The sequence below is a fragment of the Equus przewalskii genome, chromosome 1, assembly GCF_037783145.1.
Source record: "Equus przewalskii isolate Varuska chromosome 1, EquPr2, whole genome shotgun sequence".
NCBI classification, from domain to species: domain Eukaryota; kingdom Metazoa; phylum Chordata; class Mammalia; order Perissodactyla; family Equidae; genus Equus; species Equus przewalskii.
In genome coordinates this window covers 155,594,320-155,614,766 of record NC_091831.1, presented here as the reverse complement: position 1 = coordinate 155,614,766, position 20,447 = coordinate 155,594,320, and the positions used below count along the sequence as shown (strand labels likewise).

Genomic DNA, 20,447 nt, shown 5'->3' with positions numbered 1-20,447 from the left:
TCAAATAAATAAAATCAGAAATGAAAGAGGAGGAATTACAACGGCACCTCAGAAACACAAAATGTTATAAGACAATACTATGAAAAGCTACATGCTAACAAATTGGATAATCCAGAACAAATGGATAAATTCTTAGAATCATGCCACCCTCCAAAACTGAATAAAGAAGAAATAGAGAATTTGAATAGACCAATGACCTGTAAGGAGATCAAAACAGTAATCCAAAACCTCCCCCAAAATAAAAGTCCCTGGTGAATTCTACCAAACATTCAAAAAAGACAATACCCATCCTTCTCAAGCTTTTTGAAAGAATTGAAGAGGAGGGGAAGCTTTCAAACTCATTCTACAAAGCCAACATTACCCTGATACCAAAATCAGACAAGGACAACATGAAATATTAAAATTACAGGCCAATATCACTGATGAACATTGATGCAAAAATTCTCAGCAAAATACTAGCAAATCGAATACAATACATTAAAAAGATCATGCACCACGATCCAGTGGCATTTATTCCAGAGAAGCAGGAATGGTTCTACAGTGGCAAATCAATCAATGTTATACACAACATTAACAAAATGAAGAACAAAAATCATATGATCATCTCAATATATGCAGAAAAAGCATTTGAGAATATACAGCATCCATTTATGATAAAAATTCTGAATAAAATTGGTATAGAAGGAAAGTATTTCAACAAAATAAAGGCCATATGTGACAAGCCCACAGCTAATATTATTTTCAATGGAGAAAAACTGAAAGCTATCCCTTTAAGAACAGGAACCAGACAAAGATGTCCACTTTCATCACTCTTATTTAACATAGTATTGGAAGCACTAGCCAGAGCCGTCAGGCAAGAAAAAGAAATTAAAAAGATACAAATTAGAAACAAAGAAGTCAAACTATCACCATTTGCAGGTGACATGATTTCATCATATATAGAAAACCCTAAATAATCCACCAAAAATCTTTTAGAAATGATAAATGAATACAGTAAAGTTGCAGGATACAAAATCAACATATAATAATCAGTTGCATTTCTATACACTAACAATAGAGTAGCAGAAAGAGAAATTAAGAATACAATCCCACTGGGGACAGCCTGTTGGCACAGGGCTTAAGTTTACATGTTATGCTTCAGCACCCCGGGGTTCACCAGTTCAGATCCGTGGTGCAGACCTATACACTGCTTGCCAAACCATTCTGTGGCAGGTGTCCCACATATAAAGTAGAGGAAGATGGGCACAGATGTTAGCTCAGGGCCAGTCTTCCTCAGCAAAAAGAAGAAGAGGATTGGCAGCAGATGTTAGCTTGGGGCTAATCTTCCTCAAAAAAATCAACAACAAAAACAATTCAATCCCATTCACAACTGCAACAGAAAGAATAAAATCTCTAGGAATAAATTTAACCAAGGAGGTTAAAGACCTATACACTGAAAACCATAAAACACTGTTGAAAGAAGTTGAAGAAAACACAAAAAAAGGAAAGATACTCCATGTTTGGATTGGAAGAATTAACATAATTAAAATGTCCATGCTTTGTAAAGCAATCTACAGATTCAATGTAATCCCTCTCAAAGTCCCAACAACATTTTTCATAGAAATGGAATAAAGAATCCTAAAATTTATATGGAACAACAAAGACCCCAGATAGCCACAAGAATCCTGAGAAAAAAGAAAAAACTGGCAGTATTACATTCTCTAATTTCAAAATATACTACAAAACTATAGTAATCACAACAGCACGGTACTTTCACAAAAACAGACACACAGATCACTGGAACAGAATTGAGAGCCCATAAACAAACCCATACATCTATGGATAGCTAATTTCTACAAAAGGCCTAGAACGTACAATGGAGAAAGGAAAGTCTCTTCAAGATTTGATGTTGTGAAAACTGGACATCTACTTGCAAAAGAATGAAAGCAGACAATTATCTTTCACGATGCACAAAAATTGACTCAAAATGAATTAAAGTCTTGAATATAAGGCCTGAAACCATAAAAATTCTAGAAGGAAAAATAGGCAGTACAGTCTTCGATATCAGTCTTAGCAGTATATTTTCAAGTACCATGTCTGACTGGGCAAGGGAAATAATAGAAAAAATAATCAAATGGGACTACATTGAACTAGTAAGCTCTGTACAGCAAAGGAAACTATCGACAAAATTAAAAAGCAACCTATGGAATGGTAGAAAATATTTGCAAACCACATATCCAATAAGGGGTTGATATTTAATATATACAAGGAACTTATACAATTTAATAGGAAAAAAAAAAAACAAATGGGCAAAGGACCTGAAGATACATAAAGAAGACATAGAAATGGCCAACAGGTATATGAAAAGGTGCTCAACATGACTAATCATCAGGGAAATACAAATCAAAACCACATTGAGATACTACCTCAAACAGGTTAGCATGGCTATCACTAAGGTGTGGAGAAAAGGGAACCCTTGTGCACTGTTGGTGGGAAAACAAACTGGTACAGCCACTGTGGAGAACGGTATGATGCTTCCTTCATATAATAGAACTGCCATGTGATCCAGCAATCCCACTTCTGGGTATATATCCAAAGGAAACAAAGTCATTATCTTGAGGAGGTATCTGTATTCCCATGTTCATTGCAGCCTTATTCACAATAGCCAAGACATGGAAACAACCTAAGTGTCCATTGACAGATGAATGGAAAATGTTATTCAGCCTTAAAAAGAAAGAAATTCTGGCATTTGCAACAACATGGATGAACCTGGAAGGCATTATGCTAACTTCTGCCCTATACTCTATTATTTTTTAAAATTATTACTTTCAGTATTAACTCTGTATTATCTAAATAAAATACACACCTTGTTATTTATTGTAAATTCCTTTTAAACATTATCATTTGATTTCTGTCATGGCAAAATAAGAATTTAGCTCTCAAATATAACCCTGTCTAATGTTTCTTCTTTACATTCTCCTAATATAATTGTATCAATTTTTAAATTAAATATATAGTAAGAATAACATTACTATGATTTTATATTTTTCTCCATAAAGCCAAGTATTGAATGATAATTATACTTCCTTTCTTGTATGCCTTTTTCTTTTTACTAATAGTCATGTCATATTTCTTTTGGAAGATATGCTGAAAATCTTCATTTGCCCCACCAGATCCTCTCACTACCCTCTTCTCCTTCACTCTGTCCCAGAAGACCTTTATGGATTTTATCAACAAGGCTCTTCTGTCATCTGTTTTGTGGTTGGGTTCAGCCAACGATATTCCCTGACAGGTGATTCAAGAAAAAAGAGTAAGATAGGGCTATTTATTCCCTTAACCTCCTGCCAATTGTCTTTCCATTGAAGGTCACTGTTCCTCTCAAAGGTCTATGTCAAATCTCTCTCCTTTTCAATTTCTCACAGTCCCTTCAGGCATAACAGTGTTAACAGCTCTGAAGCTTCTAACACCTGGTTATGGCAATGTCTAATGCCATACCTCCATATCCCTATACTTACAATTTTACAGACAGTCTCTTTGCGAATAAACCATCCTCCAATTATGCTATCTTGACTGTGTCATCAATTTCTGTTAGGGTTCTAAATAATATATATAGTTTCCTTAAATAAATAAACTTGTTCCATCTGATTGACTATACATTTATGACAAAGATGCTCCAACATCATTTTAGATAATACTTACTCTCCTCTCTTTGTTTTCTGAAGCTTCCCTGCCTGGGGCTTCTATGTCTCTACTTTCGTTCATCTCTATTGCATCCTATGCCTTCTGTTTATTTTTTATGGCATCATTTTCTCATTTCAAGATTGAAAGTATTTTCTCTCATCATTTGAAGATATGAATGGTTTTGTAAAATCTATTTCTTCTTGTCTTATCTTTGATTCCACCAGAGTCCTTTTGGTCTTCCTAAAGACTCGCTTTTTTTTCTTTAACTGCCTCATGTATATTAAAGAATAAAACACCAAAAATTTGACTAAATGCTCTGGATCAATGGAACGGAGCTCACTAATTGGTAGGCTTCTTGTCAGGGTTCCAGTAGAGAGGCAGCCATCGCATTTGTGATCTCCAAAGGCAGAATGTGAAAGATTTTTCTCCAATACCATTCAATTTCTTAACACAAAGATGCCAATATTCTGTTTGTGAATGATATGTCTATGTGAGTATCTGGGAGTGAGATGTAGAAAGAGCAGATGGGAGACTGAAATATTCCTTTCTGTTAATCTCACTATTACCAGTCCTGAACCCCACTGTTTCCTTTACCTGGTATCCTGGCATCTCAAACACGTCAGGGATTCTGGGAGATAAATCTGTGCGTTTTTGTTCAGTGTTTCTCTCAGATTGTAGAGTTAGTCTTTTCCACTCTGCCAAATCAGTTGCCACACCTTTGCCTTCTCTTTTCCAAACATGTACTGGAATCTTTTGTATGCATCTAACTTCTATCCTGTTCTCTTTGTTCTTGTAGTCTAAACTCTTTTCCCTTTTGCTGTTGTTATTATTATTATTTTATTTAGATCTTAAGAGGGAAAAAGAAAAATAATGTGGCCTGCCATTTTAAATGTAATTTCAGTTTATTTATTGCTTATTTTTAAAAACTGTTTACAAAAAGGATAGAACGATCTTTTCTTCAGAAGAAAGGTAACATGAAAAATAACTGTAAATAAATGCAGCAAATGTTCATGGTGATCATGTACAGAAGGGCTAAAGTGTAGAGAAACCATTTTAAAGAATTTTCAAATGTCCCACCCACAAGCTACTGTTAACATCATATTGTCCACCCCTAGCTGCAAGAGAGAGCCTGGTAAATGCAATATTTTAGCTGGGTGACCAGAAATAATGTCAAGTCTCTGCCACTAAGGAAAAAGGAAACAATGGATATTGGGATGACAAATGGCCGACTCTGTCACAAGTATGTATTGCGCAGCCATTTCTGTGCTATATGGAGAGAGAATAGGAAAGAAGTAAGATACACTATTTATATCCTTGATAAGTTGTTAAAATTAAATAAAATCCATTAGAAAACAAAGACCAGAAAAAAATAAGTATCTGATACGCTTTTATAAACTATATATAGGAGCATTTAAGGTACACAAGAAATAAACATTGGATGAAAATAATCAGGGCAGAATTCTTAAAAGATATGAATTATGAAACAAAACCTAAAAAGTTCCTCAGAATAAAAATGCCTTTGCTGAAGTATTGGGAATATCCAGCAACTCTCCAACTTTATTAAGAATAACACACAAAAGAAATGTGCTTACTCCATTTTTACTTTGTAAAAATTTAACACAATTTTAACTAAAAATTCATAATAGAAATACATCTCCTTGACTTAGTCATTTCACTAGTTCAAAGGTCAATTCATTTTAGTTGCTTTAATTAATCTGTTCTTTGTATTGCAAAAATAACCCAAAAAGATTGCTTCCAATAAAAATATTATGATGGTATTGGGGTGATAGAGAATATTCAAATTCTCCAAGAAGTTCTTTAAAAAAAATTGCTCCCCAGCATGATATGTGAAATTCTCTCTCTCTTTTTGTTTTCTTTCTTTTCCTATACAGAAACCATCCTTTGGGCAGTTTGTCAGTTTATATCAACTTCTTCATTGTATGCAGTGTATGTCACATTTTCTGCATTTGTTACATTGTACTATAGTTTTATGAATATATTTCATCTACCAAATTATGTGATAATTTTGTGGGAAAATACTAGGAAAGAAAGAAAACAAGAAGGAAGGAATAAGGAAGGGGGGGAGGGAGGAAAGAGGCAGGGAGGAAAACAAAAAGGCAGCTCCTGAGAAGTTACACCTTTTTTAGGAGAAATGATCTGATTCCTCAGAGATGTCTTTCTCTTGTAACCTCATTCTAAATCATTAAATTATAGCTTAAGAGAGTTTGATTTGAATTGAAGGGATCTAAAGCAGTTAAATGAGATACTGAGTAGGAGTGCTTACTCTCCTACTATAGAAGCAAGAGGGGAAAAATCTTGCCAGTATGGATGGCTTAAGTTTAGTCCACCTAAAGGTAGAGAAATGAAATAGCCTCAAATTATTCCCTGTTAAATGAAAGGTACAAGATAGTTGAATTTAGAGATTATTCCTTAAAGTTATTAATAAGGTAGAGACCATTGAAGGTATCAGCTAATTCTCTGACTCTGCATTTCTGACAAATTAACCCTTCTGCTTTTCCTTCAAGGAGAGCTTGCAACTCCATAGTCATTTCATGGCATTCTTTACGTCCTCATTTCTGAGAGTATAGCTGAATGGGTTTAGCATTGGAGTGATGGTAGTATAGAACACAGACACAACCTTATCCAGTGGGAAAGTAGTGGACGGATGGAGATAAATAAAGATACAAGAGACCAAGAAGAAAGTTACTTCAATCAGATAAGATCCACAGGTAGAGAGAGCCTTGTGACAACTCTCTGCAGACCTCTTCTGAAGATTAAATAGAGTAGCTGTGTAGGAGGCCAGAAGAATGAGGAAACACTCCAGAGAGATAAGACAGGTATTGGCAATCACCAACATATTTACTAGGGTTGTATCAGCACAGGCAAGTTTTAGGACTGGGTGGACATCACAAAAGTAGTGGTCAATGACCCGAGCATTGCAGAAAGGCAGCTGAAAGGTCAGGAGGGTCTGAAAAAAGGAATGACCCAGGGCTCCTGACCAGGACAGTGATGCCAGCACAATACAAGCATTGGCACTCATGATGGTGGTATAACGAAGAGGTTGGCAGATGGCGGCATAACCGTCAAAAGCCATGACAGTCAAAACAAAAATCTCAGCACAACCAAAAAAGTGGAAGGTAAACATCTGAGTTACACAGCCCCAGTAGGAAATAGTCTTTTTCTCAGAAATAGTCTTCGATCATCTTGGGCGCTGTCGCTGAGGAATAGGCCATGTCCACTAATGACAGGCTACTGAGGTAGAAGTACATGGGTGTGTGGCACTGGGGATCAGAAAAGACCATAAGCAAAATAAACAGATTTTCTACCACAATCACAAGGTAGAAGAGGAGGAAAGGGCAAAGAAAATCTGTTGGATTCTGGCATCTTGGGAAAGTCCTAGGAATATAAACTCAGTGACATTTTTGACCACTTCCATGGGGACCCAGGCAGGACTGGTTGAGTGGCTCTGCTTCCCTGTAAAAATAAATAAATGTTAAAAACCATTGTAAGCATGGTAAAGTCTAACAGGAGCAGCCTTATTGACATATATAAGTGATGCTGGGGCCTGGCCTGGTGGTGCAACAGTTAAATTTGCCTGTTCTGCTTTGGCAGCCCAGGGTTTGCAGGTTTGGATCCCGGTGCAGACATGGCACTGCTTTTCAAGCCATTCTGCAGCAGGTGTCCCACTTATAAAACAGAGGAAGATGGGCACAGATGTTAGTTCAGGGCCAGTCTTCCTCAGCAAAAAGAGGAGGATTTGTGGCAGATGTTAGCTCAAGGCTAATCTTCCTCAAAAAAAAAAAAAAAAAAAGTGATGCTAAATATAGTAGAGGAAATTCTTCCTATTTCTTGACTACAGTTAATTAATATTTTTCTCATTATTAATTTTCTTACTACATTATTGACTCACATTTGATTTTCTGTTACACTTAGATCTACAGTTCCTTTCTCCCACACAAGAATCCAGATTGAGGCTTTTTCTATTAGATTTAACGTTTTTCCCTAATTGTATCTCTATTATCTCTCCCTCCCTCCCTCTCTCTCTCGTCAGAAATTCTTTTTGGAATGAAAAAACTTGAATTAATTATTAAATAAATAAATTAATTTTTGAGACCGAAGATAAAAGCAAGAAGTCAGAATCAGAAATCTGCTGTCAAAATTCTCAGATGAATCTTTTTAATATAATATACACAGATCAACTATAGAAGAATAATGTTCTACTTGAGTAAAGAAGGTTCAGTTTCCAGTTCCTAAATTAGATAGGAAGTTTCAAAACAATTAGAAATTAAACCATTTTTAGTGACTGAGAACAACATATACAGTGGCCTCCTGCTTACCAAAACCCATGCTTATAAATCACTGGGGGAATTTCAGTCCTAAGCCTCAGGCTGCATGTGAAAATTCCACTTTGCTTGTCCACGAAGAATACCTGACGAAAGGTCAAACGATACCAAGAAATACTTTTTTCCTATGTTGCTGTAAAGAGTAGAAAAGTTTAAAAATGATTAAGTTTCCTATTACCCTCAGTCCGTTTGCCTTGAAAAAGCCCTCTTCCCTGAAATCATAGTTAAGAATTAGGAATAAAATTTCCCAAAAAGATAATGCTATAAATGGTACTTAAAAAATAAATGTCTGATACCATTTTACAAACTATATACAGAAATGCTTAAGGCATATAGAGAAAAATATTGGATAAAAATAATCAGGGAAGAATTCTTGAAAGAGATGAATCAGGAAACAAAGTCTAAAGAAGTTCCTTGGAATAAAAAGGGATTTTCTGAAGCATTATTAGCTATCCTTCTTCTCTACTAGAAATACCTCTTTTCTGTGTGGATAGTGTAAAGAGCACTGGCCAGAAGCTGAGTGATTACAGCCTGAGCACCTCATCAACTGGATAACTTTAGGTAAATTAGTCTATATTCACTCTGAATCTCAGTTTTCTCATCTATAAAAGATGGATGATAAAATTTTCTACCTCACAAAGCTATTACAAAAATAAAATGGGATCCTCTATGTACCTTTTTTTGCATTTATGAAGTGTTTTACTTTACAATTTGAATCTATGAAGTGGGATCTTTTTATTAAACAGAATTTGCAATTTGATTTATTCAGCTATTATACAAAAATTATATAGATGAAAAATATAAAATATTAAACTTTATACATAATTTTATTCCTGGAATAATAAACTATAGTATCCGCCATTTCCATTAAAGAGATACTATTAATAGTAGCTAATATTTATTAAACACATTACTATGTACAGGATTGTATGCTAAACTATTAGCATATGTTACCTCATTCTATCCTCCCAAAAACATTATAATCTTTGACTTCATTTTAAAGAACATGAAAGTTTGAAGTGAGGTAAATCATCCAATACAATACAGTCAGTGAAGGGTCTGGTATTTAAATTGTAGCCTCCTGATCCCGTGCAGTACACATCCCCTTAAAAAAAATGATAGAAAGACATAATAAATAGAAAAAAAATGATGATGATGAAGAAGATAGATGAAAGAGGGAGAGAGATGATAGAGGGACAGACAAACTTCTCATGAAAAAGAATTGCATTTAAAACATCATTTGTAGGGCCGGCCCTGTGGCATAGTGGTTAAGTTTGCATGCTGCACTTCAGCAGCCCAGGGTTCACAGGTTCGGATCCCAGGCACAGACCTACATACTTCTCCTCAAGACATGCTGTGGCAGCGTCCTACATACAAAATAGAAGAAGATTGGCACAGATGTTAGCTCAGCAACAATCTTCCTCAAGCAAAAAAAGAGGAAGATTGGCAACAGATGTTAGCTTAGGGTCAATCTTCCTCTCCAAAGGAAACAAAAATCATCATTTGCTCTCGTATGGTGCAAAGTCCTTTGATGAGAGAATATATCCATGTCTTTTGTCAAATAAAAATGGCAAGTAATAGGATATATTGGAATATATGAGGAAGCCATTTTGGTGTAAACCTAATTCGGCCTGACCTTGTCTTTCCAAAAGGGCCTGACCGAGGCTATTGAGCATGCATTGTATATCTGCTTTAGAGATTCCCTATGGCAAGAGCAAAAGGCCCTTGAGATAAAGGTGCAACTTCCCTGCCCCTCCCAAAATTGGCGTCTCCTTAAGGACTAAGTATCTTTCCTTAGGCTAGAAGCTGATTGCTGAGCTCACCTGTGACTGCCCAGCTGGAGACAATAGACTTGCCTCCTGCTACGCCCACCAAGAAAGCAGACACACTACCTGCTGTGTCCATCAAGTGCTGTGCCGACAGGGCAATCTTGTGACTATTGTGGGAGGGACATTTCAATCATACCTGAAACACCCTCTTTGAGGGTATATAACCACCCTTATACCCCCACTTCTTTGGAGTGCTCTGTTCCTTTGTGGAAAGACTCTCCCGGGTTATAATCCTAAGATTTAAGCTCAGAATAAACTCACCCAAATTTTCATTTATAGATTGATTATGGATTATTTTCATCGGCACTTAAAAATCTTTGAAAATACCATGACACTATATCAGCAAAACCAAATTTTGTTCAGTCATAACCAATTGGCGAAATCATAAGGGTTGAAAAAATATTTAGGTAATAATAGAAAACAGTTATATTGTACTTACTATGTGCCAGGTGTTATTCTAAGTGTTAATAACATTTAATTCTCATGAGAATATTATGAGGTAGGCTATGATTATTATCCTCTTTTCAGACATAAGGAAATTGAAGCACGGAGAGTAAATAACTTACTCGAGGTCATAGAGCTTGTCGTTGGCAGAGCTGGTATTTGAACCTAGGCAATGGGACTTCGAAGCTTATTTTCTTAATGCATACGCATGCCCCTGGGGCTGATGGCATCAAATTCATCATATCTTCTTTCTCATTTGAAAATCTTAAACCCTCTGTAATGGTTAAAAGTCTCCTTTTATTCTAATCTTAAAGAGTTGGGTTTTTAATTTTTTTAACTATATCCAGTATTTATATATTTTTAACTGTATCCAGTGTTAACTATATCCAATATAGACTACAGTTGGAACTGGTAAGATCATCACAAATCCACAGTTTATGCCCAACTTTGTTCAAATTAAACTTACAATGGGAATGCAATAACAAGCGATGTGATATTGATCATTAATCTAGACATTATTTCATCTGACGTGTTGGCAATCAGATAGAGGAGGTCTGCACACAAACTAACAATCACAGTTCTCTGAGACAAGGGAAAGGAAGCCCAGGACAGTCAGGGACACTTTTCCAGAGAAAGTCACCATTGAGTGGGATTTTGAAATGTGAGTTAGTGTTAACCTGATGATGAAGAGGATTTCAGGGTATGGCCACAGCAAAGCAGACAGGGTAGGAAGGATATCCAGGTTAGTGAATAGGATATATGAAGATAAACGGGTATAAATCATCATAGCATCCTCCACGGGGAATGCCAATAGGTTGACTTGATTCAGCACAGGATTCATGTGTAGGGGAGGAAGGCATTTCTTCTTCCCAAATGTGGGTTCGTCTGGCCAGAGAATGAATTAAATTCACATGAGATAGAATAGCAAGAGAAAATTAAACAAAGCTTTATGAGGAACCATGGCCCGGGCCTTTCGACCCAAAGGAAGAAAGGGCATCGAAGAAGGGGGGGTGCACAGAGTGGTTATATACCCCCAAACAGGGTGTTTCACATATGATTGAAATGTCCCTTTTACAATAGTCACAAGGCTGCTCTGTCAGCACAGCTCTTGATGGAAATGGCAGACAGGTCTGCAGTCTCAGTGAATGCCGCGGGGTGACAGGTGTGTTGCCTCGGGATGTCACAGATGAGCGCTGCAATCGGTTCCCAGCCTAAAGAAAGATGCTTAATCTTTAAGGAGATGCCAACATTGGGAGGGCGAGGGAAGTCAGTTAAAGGAGGTTACCAGAGAAGCACAATAAAATGCAGATTTTAAGTCCTTGCCTTTGGTATTGATTAAGAGTTTCTAGAGAGAAGGTCATCTCCTTTCTTCTTCCTGGTACAGAGAGCTAGGCACCTGTTACAGATAGAGATTTACCTTACAAATGTAAATGTGTCCTAACAAAGGGCAAGTTCCATTCCTCAGAGCCTCCTTCCCTGTCCCAATTTATCAAAAGCAATCAGCCTAAAATAATCCTGATGCCAAAGAGACATATCTTGGGGTGGCCAATTCCAGGTCCCTACACATGAAAGGAAGTGTCAGGAAATGAGGCTGAACAGGAAGAATTGCTCAGATCATAAAGAATCTTGTGAGTTAAGTTGAGGAGTTGGAATTTATCTTGAATGATTTGGAGGCTCATAAAGAAAGATCACTCCAGTGGCAGGAGGGCAGTGGGAATGGGAGGTGGTGAAGAGTAGTTGTTAAAAAGAAGTCTGAAATCCAGTTTGCCTAGGTTCAGATTCCAGCTTTACTACTTGATAAGACTATGACTTTAGGAAAGTTAGTTAACTTCCCTTTGCCTCAGTTTTCTCAAGTGTAAAATGTGGATAAGTATAGTACATACCACAGAAGTGTTGTAAGGATTAAATATCCATTACATATAAAGGCACACTGTGGTGAATATATAGTTATCATTACCCATCTTAGTGACTGGAGTACGTGCACACTGAAAGGAAGGAGAGAAGACTGGATAGAAGCCATCTTAGGATGCTAAACTCCGTACTATGTTCATCTCCTAATTCTCATTTATATGTGTTTCCGTGCTTGTTAAAATCTTAGAAAATGCTTCCAGTGCTGACACCTGCCCTCTCAAATATATTCCTTTGGCTGGAGAGATAATAAAGTATAGTCCACATCCTTGCATGACTTTAAGAGTTCAAGCAAGGATAACCACAGATGTTTGGGTAGCTGGCCTATTCTTCCTAAGTGGTAACAATCTCAACTTTATCTGGGATACCCCCTCAGGATCCCATAAAACTAATCCAAGTCCAAGACGTAAGATCTTTCTATTATCTTCATTGGGAGAAAGAGCACAGGATTTAAAGATAGAGCAACCGCGCTTGACTCACAGCTCTGCCTCTCACAGGCTGTGCAATCTTCACACAATCCTCAGTTCTATTAACCTCAGTGTTCTCCCTTGTGAGAGAACAATGCCACCCATGGAAAGGATCAAATTAATTAATGGACATGAAAATAATAAGTTATCTGCAAATCTAAGTCATAATCATTTTAGTGGTGGAACTTCAGGAGCATCAGTGTCAGACACCTAAACTCTATGGACCAGGGCCTCTGTGGGACTGTTTATTTCCAATGGTCCAGTCAGGTTTTTAGGTCAAATTTGGTTTCTTGAGGATGATGCCAAAGAAGGTATGCTAGTTATAATAGGATCTATGCTGTTAAAGAAGCAAGGTTGCTCCTTTATTTAACTCTGTCAGCCCATCTAAATTATTTCAAATAGAATAAACAGCAAGACTTCAGCTCCTGGAAATCCTCTGGGAAAGGTATTTAGTCAGAATTTCTCATGTGAGCAATTTGCAAAGGGCAGAGATCAAACATTCTGGATCTCTTTCCTAACAGCAAGCTCTATCCCATGGCAAGCTCTTTGTACAACAGTGTTTGAGCAAATAAAATCTTGAAAAATCTGCAAATGAGTTAGTGTAACATAATGTTATATATATATATATATATATATATATGTCTCCACAGCACCGATATTTATTTATCCTTTCACTTAATAAATATTTACTGAGCACATTCTCTGTGTCTGGTACTTTGCTGTGAATATAAAAACCATAAACCATTCACTTTAGAATAATACCTTTAAATGATCTCCTCAAATTCTCTCAGACTGGACTATAGCTTATGCAAAATCTATATTTATATAGGTAAAAAGGATCTTAGTGATCACTTGACTTTATTCCACTCATTTAACTGTTGGTGAAACAAATGGAGTGCAGAGAGGAAACTGAATTATATAGGTTTCACTGTTAATGATAAAGCTAGGACTAAATTCAATTGAAATAATATTGATACATCTTTTAAATCGGACTAAATTTTTCCTAAATTATTTAATAAAATTACTAGAATAGATGATGTAAAGTGAGTGAAGAATTTAAAGATTCCTCTTTATCCTTGAATACGATTTGGCTCCATGAAATTTGCCTTCGCCTCTTTCACCTTACTAACTTGTCATTCCAGAAGGGAAACTTACTCTGGCCTTCTTCTTGAGTGAGGCCCCACAACATGGATTTGGACAACCTGAGATATTCTTGGGTCAATACACCTTTCTGAGATGGAAACATGATCTATATCCAGATGTTCACACTAAAAGATTGAGTTATGTATAGTGATGTTTCTCTTATGTGCTACATTTCACAAAAAAAAGGATTACACATGCAGCCTAAGAAGAGGTCCTGAGTTCTGCATTTGTTAATTTTTTCTTTCTCTCTTTCTTTTTCTAAGATAGGATGTTGAGTTTATAGCCATGCCATGGCTTCTGATCTTGGTCTACAAGAGCTTCTTTCTATGTTCCTGGCTTCCAAGAGAGAGAAACTGTCAGCAATCTTTATGCCTCAGCACAACCTCAGGGAATTGCTGGCCCAGTAAATGGGTAGTGGTTGGAGAGTATGGTTAGGAAAGAAAGTGCAAGTGTAATTCCCACTACATTACTCCCTATAAAACTATATTGAAAGCTACTTGGAAATGATCTAGTTCATAAAGATTCGGGCCATTTCCACAGTTTTGCACAATTGACTTAAAGTTGGGGCAAGGGAAGGGGGAAAGTGATGCTCAGTATCACTATATTGTTCCGGTAGCCTAATGACAAAATTGTGTATTTGTTTATAAAACTATTAAAATATTTTACTTCAATTTAAAATTTGCTGAAGCTCAAGTAGACAAGCAAAATGTTTAATTTAGTGACACTGTGATGATACTGCCTCAGCCCTATTATTACCTGAGCGAATTTCTAAGGGATTTAGGACTAGGATGCTGGGCTAGAGTCGAGGATTACAACTCTGAAATCAAGTATAAAATTTATCACTAAATCACAGCATGAACTTTCAGGTCAGGCCTAAAGTTTGAATATGTTAGGATTGCGTGTTTGAATGAGACATAAGAAAAATGTAGGAACCTAAATAGAATTCACCTTGGCTAGCGATTTTCTGAGGTAAAAAGAACTATGATGTTGCAGCATAAAAGTGCTTTTTGTTGTTGTTGGTAACAGTTTATTGTTCTATGACTCTAGATGTTATAAGCAAAGAAGATGCTTAGACGCGGATATGGTTAATTGAGGCAGTCCTGTTTTTACTGGGTTTCTCCACTCAGATTCCTTTTGAGATGAAGGACTGTGTCACATGCTTCTCTCTTTCTCTCCCTCCCTTGTCTTGTTCTGTTCATTCTTTCATTCCTTCATTTGTTCCTTCCTCCCTTCCTATGTTCTTTCTTTTTTCTATTTTTTTCATTTCTTTCCTTCCTTCAAAATAACATTTAGCTGGACAGGGAAATACAAGTATCGTATGATATCTCTTATATCTGGAATCTGAAAAAGCCAAAATCAAAACAGAAAGTAGAATGGTGGTTACCAGGGACTGGGTCTGGGGGAATTGGGGAGATGTTGTTTAAGGGTACAAACTTGTCACTAGAAGATAAGTCCTGGACATCTAATGCAAGACATAGTGATTATAGTCAATAACACTATATGATATACTTCAAAGTTGCTAAGAGACTAGATCTTAAATGTTCTCATAACAGAAAAGAAATGATAATTACATAAACTATATATATGTTAACTAAAGCTATGGTGGTAATCACATTGCAATATATAAATGTATAAAATCAACATACTGTACAACTTAAACTTACACAATGTTTTATGTAAATTATATCTCAATAAAAAACATTTATTGAGCATTTATTCTTGGCTGGGCATTGTGCTCAGTATTCTAGTTACAAAGACCACTGAATAATGGGGCAACCAACAAGTGAGGAGAAAATTGTAATAAAAATGGTAAATGCTCACTAAAGATAAGTACAGCATGCCATGAGAATTCGTATGAAATTAGCTGATAAAACTCTGCAAGGACGGGATCAGAGGTGACTTCCAAAAAGATAAGACTCTTAATTTGAGTATTGAAGGCAAAAATTAGATCAGCAATCACAGCAGAGGAAGCAACATGTTCAGAGGCATAAAGGTATGAGGAAACTACAAATGGTTCAGAGGTCTATACAATGGGACAGAACTTGGGGCAGTAAGCGGGGACTAGGATCATTAGTCACTGAAACTGGGCCCAAGGTCTAGAGTGGTACTGTAACAAAATCTATAATATGGGGACTCCTAGGTATTATCCAACATTTTCTTATCACCATGTCCACCTCATACCCCTACAGATTCCCATGATAATATTTGTACCAGAGTCTGGGTCAGGATAGAACTTACAGATCAGAAACTGTAGACTTGAAGGAAATATTGGTAGGGATAGGAAGTCAGAGTTATTCACTCAAGAGAATGGTACCAGGGGCCAGACCGGTGGTGCAGGGGTTAAGTTCACATGTTCCACTTCTCGGTGGCCTGGGTTTTGCCGATTCAGATCCCAGGTGTGGACATGGCACTGCTTGGCAAAAGCCATGCTGTGGTAGGCATCCCACATATAAAATAGAGGAAGATGGGCCTGGATGTTAGCCCAGGCCCAGTCTTCCTCAGCAAAAGGAGGAGGATTGGCAGTAGTTAGCTCAGGGCTAATCTTCCTCAAAAAAAAAAAAGAATGGTACCAGACAATACTGTGAGTACTTACATTATATACTTACATCATAGATTTTATCATTTCCTCTAAGTGAAAGAAGCTTACAAAGTGCTTGTTTGTTTATAGAGTAATTACAAAAAGCTTTTTGAGAACATAAAGAGCATAATGACAATAAATCAACAACTAGCATGATAATAAATCAACAATAGATAACTTGGGTAAGCCTATTTGTTAAGGAAAAACTATGTAAATCTAAATAAAATGTGGAGTTTACTTAATAATAAAGTATCAGTAGTGCATCATTAGTTGTGACAAACGTACCATACTAATGTAGGCTGTTAACAATAGGCAAAATGGTATGAGGCATATAGAAACTCTGTACTATCTTTGCGACTTTTTTTAAAATTTAAAACTATTCTAAAATTGTTTTCATTATTTAAATGAAAACAATGATGTAAAAGACTTGAAAGAATGATGTCAATCAGGACATTTTAAAAAGTAGTTAAAATGTTATTTTTTACATAATTTTGAGGACGCATATATCACCTAACATGAAATTTCTTGTGTTGAGGCTAATTTCAATATGAAGGGGGAGTTACTAGGCGTTTTACTATCGTATAGCAGGAATCTGGAGTCAGAGCTCTAGTTCATCTTTCTGCCCTGTCAAGCTCTAGGATCAAACAATTACACAATATTTTTTCAGTCTTATTTCCTTCTTAATTTAACAGAACAATTGGTAATAATGATAACATAAGCAGTCAATATTTATTGAGTGCTGCCCATATGTAGACATGTTTATTAGAGCCTTACAAGTGTTATTTTGTTTAGTTTTCCTGAGAACCCAATGAGGCAGATACTATTATTGCCCCCATTGTACAGACAAAGGGGCATTAAGAGGTTAAGTCCCTTGCCCTCTGGTAGGTCATGGAGCTGGAGCTGGACTATGATGAGGCTGACTCCAGAGTCCACACTTCTGACCTCTCTGTTCTACTTCTCCCGATGATCTGGGCTTATATATTATCTTAGAATGCACTAACTTTCATCTTGTGGAGATTGGGAGACTTTATAATTAGATATTTGGATGATCTATTGATGCTTGCTGGAACACCCAAATGACAAGATGCCCAAGCTCTTACATTGCCAGGGGTATTGCAAATTACCTAGCAAATCCTAAGATTAGGTGTAATTTCAGACTTGTTTTTCTTGAGGTATATTTTTCAACTAAGTAATCAGAAAAGGCTCTCTATAGCAATTGATTAGGAAATAAAGTGAGAAGATACAAAAATATTGCTAAAAATCTGTCATTATATTGTCATTTATTAAATAGAATAAACACCTGTCCATAGCCCTAAAAATTTCAAAGAGTGCTTATGTCAGAAATAAGTAACCTTAAATATAAATGTTCCAGTGAATATTTTCACACATCTTCTAGCTCTGGAGCTCCTATATAGATATAGTAGAAATTAAGTAATTGGCCCATCTAATTAAGATAAATACTCTTTCTGGGGAGAAAAATATTGGGTTAATCATCATTATCTAAAATTACTACGTTTCTTGGTTGATTATACTTTTTCTACATGATCTTGGGCAAGACACTTAACAAATCTGAGTTCATTTGTAAAAATCAAGTTGAATAGCATTACCTACTCCGCAAAGCACTTTTGAGACTCAGAGGTAATAACTATGAATGCTTTAAACCACAGCTCATTTTCTTTTTTTTGTCTTTTTCTTTAGAGTCTAGAGCTCTTAAACATTATAATCAGTTGAAGAGCCAGCTTATCAACTTGGCCCCACTATAATTCCACTCAAAGGAAAACTTCAGGTGAAATGGAACACCTCTCCTAGAGAAGCCTCTATGGCAGAACACTAAGAGCTTCCATCACCCCAGCATTCCCAGATTTCTATCCCTTCACACATAAACTTTGCTAACAGCATATGTTCATTCAAGTGAATTTTGTACAAGTGCATTTCTCAAATATGGCACAATATAAAACACAGTTCCTAGTGAACTCTAATATATAGGGTCATTAGTGCTATTTTCAGGCGTTATTAAAGACGGGACAAAAGGGGTCCATGCTGCTTCGGAAGAGACACTGATGAGATGTCATAAAGAACTTCCTGATACTTGGAGTTGTAAAACTCTGGAGCAGTAGAAAAAGGAGATGTAATATCTTCTTTTATTTGAAGAGAGTTTAAAAGTGAAATGAATGGATAAATGACGACCATGTATAGACAAAAGGATAGAAGAGTTGATTTTCAAAGTTGTCCTCTTGAACCTAGGGCTCAATTACTTCCTGTTATCATTCATGGACCAGTAAATACTCATGAGTTCCCTGTGTAATATTTAATACTTGAGAAAGCCACCTATGCCTCCCAGCTATGCAGCGAGATGTTTATGATGGCCTGTCTTTTATACCAAATTGGCTTTCATGCATGTACTGATGTACAGATGAGTTAAGAATGCCTCAAGAGAGTATGTTTTCTAAATCTCTGTTCCTGTTCATCCTTTAACGTGGCAGAAGGATGCCACATGCTTTTTTCTCAGCTTCTTCATGGCTGTCTTCATATCAGCATTTCTGAGTGTGTAGATGAGGGGGTTCAACATAGGTGTGATCACTGTGTAAAAGACGGAGAATACCTTATCCACGGAGAAGCTGCAGAAAGGCCTCAGGTAGACGAATACACACGGCACAAAGATCAGGCTGACCACTATTAGGTGGGAGGCACAGGTAGAGAGTGCCTTGCTCCGGCCATGGTGGAAGCAAGTTCTCAGGGTGATCAGGATGACAGCATAAGAGAATAGCAAGACCAAGAAGCAAATAAGAGATAGCAGACCACTGTTTGAGACCATCAGCACCTCTACCACGAATGTGTCCATGCAGGCTAGCTTGATGACCTGTGGGACATCACAGTAGAAGTTGTCCAGTTCATTGGGGCCACAGAAGGGAAGCTGGATGACCAGTGCAACCTGTGTTATAGAGTGGATGAAACCCCAACACCAGCAGGCAAAAACCAACTGAAGGCATAGCTGGCGGTTCATGACTATCAGGTAATGCAGAGGATTACATATGGCAACATACCTATCATAGGCCATGACTGTCAGCAGAAACATCTCACTGGCTCCCAGAAAGTGCAGGAAGTAGATCTGGGCCAGGCATCCTGAGAAAGAGATGATCTTACCCTGCTGTAGGAAATCGCCTAACATCCTGGGCACAGTAACACAGCTCAGGCATAGGTCAATGAAGGACAGATGGCCCAAAAAATAGTACATAGGAGACTGGAGCAGGTGGGCATCAGCTCTCACTGTTACCACTATCAAGAGGTTCCCCAGCACAATAGCTATGTAAAACAACAAAAATATTAAGAAGAGAAATAGCTGTAGCTCCCAGGATGATGACAGACCCAGAAGAACAAATTCTGTCACCTTAGAACCATTGTCTTTTTTCATCAAGTCAAGAATATCAAGTGACCTAGAGAAAGAAGAATTAAATTGAAACAAGAGAGATTTAACTTAGAGAAAGCTCAAATACATACATATATATATATATATATATATATATATATATATATATATATGTCATCAGATTTTGAGTCTGGTGTTTACAGAATCATATTTCAAGATGAAAAAATTTTAAGCAAGTTCTGTGAAGTAGGAAATGTACATTCTTGTATAGCCAGAACAAGGAACATTTTGTATCGCTTCCAACTCTTTGTTCCTGTAATGCTTTTAAGTTACCTTTACAACAAATTAGGAAGGGAGACAGTGACCTGAGCATGAAGTGATGAGAGCATGAGAATCATTCCAATTTTTATTAAACAGAATTATATCCTTTAAGGACAAGAGCTCTAGAATGAAGGATCTAGATCCAATCTACCACTCACCAATGGAGTGACCTCAGGCAAGGCATTAAATCTGACTTTTACTCTTTGTTTATTCAATCTAATATAGAGATAATAGTATCTCCTAAGGTTTTGAAAATCAAATGCAATCTGTCTATGAGCACTATACACTTACACAAAAACACGACTAAGTGTCTACCAGTGAAGGAATATTTTTTTATTCATCTTTGTACTCACATCACAATGCTTAATGCAAAATAATTTATCATAT

General features: G+C 36.7%; 1 protein-coding gene and 1 pseudogene across 1 annotated transcript; both read right to left on the bottom strand.

The window, feature by feature from the left end:
• Nucleotides 1-6,205: 6,205 nt before the first annotated feature.
• On the bottom strand, nt 6,206-6,962 carry LOC139084163 (olfactory receptor 4S2-like; annotated as a pseudogene).
• Nucleotides 6,963-18,836: 11,874 nt separating this feature from the next.
• On the bottom strand, nt 18,837-19,784 carry LOC103559888 (olfactory receptor 4Q3). The gene has a single exon (XM_008533701.2). The coding sequence runs from the start codon at nt 19,782-19,784 to the stop codon at nt 18,837-18,839; it is 948 nt and encodes a 315-aa protein (XP_008531923.1).
• Nucleotides 19,785-20,447: the final 663 nt, after the last annotated feature.